Source organism: Limulus polyphemus, unplaced genomic scaffold, assembly GCF_000517525.1.
Source record: "Limulus polyphemus unplaced genomic scaffold, Limulus_polyphemus-2.1.2 Scaffold4851, whole genome shotgun sequence".
Classification (NCBI taxonomy): domain Eukaryota; kingdom Metazoa; phylum Arthropoda; class Merostomata; order Xiphosura; family Limulidae; genus Limulus; species Limulus polyphemus.
Window position 1 is genome coordinate 75616 of NW_013670461.1, and position 6386 is coordinate 82001.

Genomic DNA, 6386 nt, shown 5'->3' on the forward strand with positions numbered 1-6386 from the left:
TTCCTTGCTTTTGGTCTGCCTAAAATGTAATCTTGAGTGGAGAGTTTGTTAAGGTCTGACACTTGAAGTCGTAACACTTATGGACAACAATCATTATTATCTAACGTTTAATATGTCAGCACGTAAAACAATCATTATTATCTAACGTTTAATATGTCAGCATGTAAAACAAGCATTATTATCTAACGTTTAATATGTCAGCATGTAAAACAAGCATTATTATCTAACGTTTAATATGCCAGCATGTAAAACAATCATTATTATCTAACGTTTAATATGTCAGCATGTAAAACAAGCATTATTATCTAACGTTTAATTTGTCAGCACGTAAAACAATCATTATTATCTAACGTTTAATTTGTCAGCACGTAAAACAATCATTATTATCTAACGTTTAATATGTCAGCATGTAAAACAAGCATTATTATTTAACGTTTAATATGTCAGCACGTAAATGTTTTTGTCAAATTATAATTTCACTTCACTCCTTTATCGAACTTCTAAAAGTTGACGATACTCTCGAATCACAGTGTCTCAAAATTAATGGATTTAAACAATCACAAAAATCCTTGTTTCTTTAGTTGCACAGAAAATGGAATAACGTAAGACAAAAAGAGATTTTGTGATAACTAAGCATGAGTTTTGTTATCTAACAAATAGTCCAGTCTTGTGCATTATTACCTTTAACAAAATATTATATCTCGTTGAAACCTAAACAATGTGTTTATTTTTTTGTAACTTTTACTTTCTTTAGATATTCACTTAATTAACCAATTCATTTAGTTTTCTTAATATGTATAAAAGAAGATTTCAAGTCAAAAGTTAAACTATTCTTTGTGGTACTAATTATCATAGCTATATTTTACCACAGTTGAGCCCCACAGACTTGTGAAAATGCCCAGTAAGATGTCACTCACCGTGTCTTGATGTGTCCTCTGATGCTTTGCTCTATCTGAGGAGTTACTGAAGGCCTTGGCACAACCAGTGTGCTGACAAACATACGGTCTCTCACCAGTATGAGAACGGAGATGAATTTTCAAGTTTTCCAGTCGAGAAAAAGCTTTATTACATCCTTCAAACTGTTAAGATATGATTAAATATTAATACAAATGTCTGTAGTTAAGTTAAGCTACTAAGACGGTTTTCTATTGATACTTTGTTTTTATGCTACGTTAACTTCGACGTCATCTGTCTCAAGACACAAGCACGTTATGACGTAGAATGTGTTGTGAAGTTAGAATACAACATATTTCAAACCATCAACATCATTTTTACTGTACATCCCCCCCCCCCAAAAAGCACAATCACAGCACAACACTTAGATAGATTTAGTAAAGAAACAAAAAACTCTAAACTTAAACAAGAGATTATTAAAGAATTATTTACTTTCATGTGTGTTTGTGCTTTCTAAAAGAATATTTTTACAAATAAAAATGGTAAAATTTGTGAAACAATTTAAGACTCCTCGTTCTGATGGAAATGATCCTGGTGATGAGTGAAAATTATTTAGTTATTTGCTATATAAATATATTAATCGCGTCATAGAATTACGAGTACATACAATATAGTAAAAAGATCTGTCTGAGAAATTCAGTAATATTTGAATACCAAACTTCAGTCTAATATTTATAGCAGTAAAATATGGAACGTGGAATAACGAAGTACAGGTCGTTGGTAGCAAACAAACTTTAAACACTCACTGGATTCTCATTAGGTGAGGAAAGACATAGTTCTCTATATTATTACTTCTGTCAACTATTTTTACCTCCAAATCAAACCTACAACGTATTTATATAGCATTAGGTAATATAGAAAATGATAACATGATTGTTAGATATAAAATATGTGTATAATAATATGGATTATAGTCTAAACTGTATATATACATGGTTAATGTTCAGTTTTCTTATTCGTCCCAACAGGCTGTCTAATATTTAAAAGTTAAATTTATTTGTTATATGATATTATGGTATTCACTATGTACATAAGTTGTTGCTGTTTGTAGTTATGCACAAAGCTACACAATGGGCTACCTGTGCTCTGCCCACCACTGGTATCGAAACCTGGATTCTAGCGTTGTAAGTCCGCAGACATACCGCTGTGCCACTGGGGGGCATGTACATAAGAGTATAGATATATAGAACTCGGCTATTATCACACAGCAAAAATAAACTTTTAAACAGCCTATTATATAGAGCACGGAGCTTGAGACTACAAAATTTAAGGTACAAATATAAAACAAGGGTTTTAACTTTAATAACATTAATGAAACAGCTAGGTACAACAGTGTTTTCTGCAAACTCTGTAAATAACGCCTAAAACTACTAAAGAAAGTCAGAACTAGAAATAAAATAAAAACACACACACACACACACCTTGCATTTATTTGGCTTTTCCCCTGAATGAACTCGCATGTGAATGAGAAGTTTATAGCGAGCGTTAAAGGGCCGATAGCGTCTGGAACAACCTTGCCAGAAACACGCAAAATCCTCTCCTTTTCTCTGGTCAATGTGTATTTTTTCTATGTGTTTCACGAGCTCTTCCTGCTCTTTAAAGACAAAGGAACAATCAATCCATCGGCATGTATACTGTTGCTTCAACGTTTGGTCACTGTCTGTCCTTTCACCAACCTTATCGCCCTCAGAGCTATCAAAACTGGAGTAGCTAGATGGCTGGCTACTGTCCGATGAGCTCTTTTTCTGGAAGGCTTGTTTCCGGGCAATGTGTTGATCGTAAGATGGGGGTGGTCGACTTATAGGAGGCAAATACTTAGAGTGACCGGAGAGTGGGAGAGATGGAGGAGGGAGTGGAGGAGGGAGTGATTTCATGGATGGCTTAGGGATGTCAGAGAACGAAGAAGAATCTTCAAGATATCTATTTTTGCATAATATATTTTGCTGTTCTATTATATTATTATCGTGATTTTGATGGATAATGACGTAATTACTCGAGCTGAGATCATTGGGCGATGAACAGTCATCGGCTTCGAGAGCCTGCATGTTTTGGTACAAAAGTAGATGGCTTTCAAGGTCGTGTATATCGTCTTTGGAGCCCCTAGTTCCACTGGTCTGTGGAGTATGTATAGCACTGAGGCGGTGTACAGAAGATGTTGACCCCGAGTGAGGACTACTGCTACTATTACGGGCGGACAGATGGCCATAGGAACCACGTCGACTAGCGGAAGAACCCGACATGCTCGAGGAAGAGCTACGAGAGCAACTCCAATAAGGGACTAAGGACGTGGGAGACATTCGGATGATTGTATTAAGATCCAAACCTTCTGCTGATAAGGGCGTGATAGACAGTGCGCGTTTTGTTCTTGACACACGACCTGAAATGGATGACTTAGCTGAATGTCTTTGGCTAGAAAAACTTGGGATTGAAGACGCTTGGTCAAAATATGGTGACGTAAGAGTATTCTGTGTACCAGAAAAACTACTGTTAAAGTGATGTAAAGAACTTAGAACAGGATTTTGAATATCGGAGAAAGTGGATGATCGGCTGCTACTGACTGATGGAAGAACAGGGTATTTATTCCAATAAGTGTCCGGTTTGATCCATTCGGGGGTCAAATCATGTTTCACAAAATTACACCGCGAGCTACTACTAAAACTTGTAGCTATAGCTTTCGAGTTATTCTGTCGATAAACGTATGTATCACAACTCATTTGGTCTTTTTTTTCAAGACTAAAGTCCAGTGTATCTAATCCTTCACTTGATCCTGTAGATGTTGTTACAGGAGAGAAATGATCAGGGTTCGAGTAAGTAGGATCTGCTGCAAGAAAGGTATTTAAGAGGTCTTCGTTGCAGCTAGATAAAGAGTCAAGACGTTCTTGCAAGCATGATATATCTGAAGAAACAGGGGTTAATGTGACACCTGCCGGTGAAGCTGGCGAACCTCGAGATATCTTACGAGGAGAATTCAAAAGTGATCGATCATGGTGCCTAACAACGATCTGGTTGCAGCTGGGGGAAGGGGAGGCGAAGAAGGTAGGAGATGTAAATGTTCTCGAAGGACCAGCACAATCAACATTGTCATGACCATGAAAGAGTTGTGCGTTAGAAGATTGGATACTCCCTCGTGAAGATGACACAATATCTAATGGAACTCCGGAAAGCATTTCTGCTGGAAAATACTGTGCATCTGTTGAAACACTAATTTGTGCACCAGAAGAATCTTGGCTTGATTGATTTCTGGATAAATCATCTTTGGACACTGCCAAAAAATGTATTATTTATTAGACTTCTAAAGAAATAACTAATTTAAATGTATTATATTTTCAGTTTTTTTACAGTCTTACAAATTGTTAATAATTGTAAGAATACAAAAAAATAGTAATGTCTTCTTGAGTTTTGATCCCGAAAGTTTCTATATTGTAAGAAAGTCTGGAAGAAATGTTTATTGACAAACCAGAAATGAGATATGAATTAATATACAGATTAAGTGTTTACTTAAAGGTACAGCAACATATATATGTTCACTTGTAAAATATATTTTAAAGTTCACTGCTTTCGTATGAGCATCGTATTCTCTATGAGTTTCGAAAATCAATATTAAATGTTACCATTCAGATCTTGTAGGTCCAGAATAGATTCTATCATAAAACACAAGGTAACTTAAAACCCTCGGACATTAATGTTGTTAACTATCGGTTTTTATCAAAAGACTTGACAAATATATAACTCAAGGGCACTATGCTAAGACATCCGGCTCCTAAATTTGTGCATTTGGATTTGAATTACACCTTCTTTTCTTACTGCCATACGGTTCTAGAGACAAATTTAGGCAAACAAGACGGAAGAAGGTGAAGTCTTACATCATTTGGTAGCTACTAAAGAAGATATGCGCATGTTAACTAAACAAAGCTTAAGAGATAGGTTTCCATGAGCAAATGTTACGTTCGGTGATTTAAACAACGAACTCTTGTGTCTATTCTTAAACCTCTAACGACTTAGGATAATATACATCTCAGTAATTCAATCACAAGTTGACGTCATAGCATGTAGCTCACTGGTGAATGACATGGGTGAAGGATTGAAAGTTGCCAAGAACTTTCATTCACAAGCCCAGCCTCATGCTGATTCAGATATTCTTTTGATGGGTAAAAATTTTCCACCTTAAACCTACTACAGGCGGATCTTTACTGCGTTACCGTTAATTGCCTGTTATTTCGCGGTTTTAATTTTTACGGCTGGTTCAAGAAAATTAGCAACCGTTTCATGGTTGGTTGTATTCAAGAGAAACTGACCTGGTTGACCTTGTTTCTCAGTAAGATAGAAAATTTCGCAACGATAAACTAAACCTTCGAAACTCCACTTCTTCCCTCAAACTTTTCTCTCGAGAATAAAAATTCACCATGGTAAATTAACAGCAAGATCTCTGTGGGGTTTATGGAATACCGCGTGAAGTGCAGTGTATGCGAAAAAATATACAAACTTACAAAATCACCATATTATTCACCCAATGCTCATGTTTGGTTTAAAATGTTTGTTGTATTTTAAGCTATTGCAAAAACATAAAAATAGAAGCTTGAAAACTCCAAAACTTATTTGCAAGAACAAGAAAGTTTCCACTAAATAACTTGTAAAATTCCTTCAAAGACTTATTTATAAATATTTAGTTCGAGCAAAACAAAACCTCTAAAATGTATTTCGCTGGATTTGACATTTTATTAAGAACTACTCTTGCGTAAATCATATTTTAACAGATGTGTGGAAAAAAGAATCGTGCTACATAAGAACGATCTTCCGCTGCCTTTCATCTTCGATCTTGCTCCTGTGATTGATACAATTAGGTAATACTGCTATAAAGTATTAAAACAATATTTGCGAAAGATGGTGAGGTCAGTGTCAGACCTTAACAAACTCTCCACTCAAGATTACATTTTAGCAGATCAAAAGCAAGGAAGTCCATAAGTGTTACGACTTCAAGTGTCAGACCTTAACAAACTCTCCACTCAATATTACATTTTAGCAGACCAAAAGCAAGGAATTACGTACTGACACATTAAACGTTAGATAATAATGATTGTTTTACATACTGACATATTAAACGTTAGATAATAATGATTGTTTTAAGTGCTAACATATTAAACGCTAGATAATAATGATTGTTTTACGTGCTGACATATTAAACGTTATATAATAATGATTGTTTTACGTGCTGACATATTAAACGTTAGATAATAATGATTGTTTAACATGCTGATATATTAAACGTTAGATAATAATGATTGTTTTACGTGCTGACATATTAAACGTTAGATAATAATGATTGTTTTACATGCTGACATATTAAACGTTAGATAATAATGATTGTTTAACATGCTGATATATTAAACGTTAGATAATAATGATTGTTTTACATGCTGACATATTAAACGTTA

The 6386-nt window shown here is 34.9% G+C and overlaps 1 protein-coding gene across 1 annotated transcript in view; it reads right to left on the reverse strand.

The window, feature by feature from the left end:
• LOC106471777 (zinc finger protein GLIS3-like) overlaps window positions 1-6386 on the reverse strand; it is a gene marked incomplete at its 3' end in the record, with an annotated part of 20334 nt that overhangs the window by 11024 nt on the left and 2924 nt on the right. Inside the window, exons 2-3 of the mRNA XM_022400391.1 lie at window positions 2376-4216; window positions 918-1079 (exon numbers count right to left, since the gene is read on the reverse strand). Coding sequence (XP_022256099.1) covers window positions 918-1079; window positions 2376-4216 — 2003 coding nt within the window. The remainder of the gene's footprint in view (window positions 1-917; window positions 1080-2375; window positions 4217-6386) is intronic.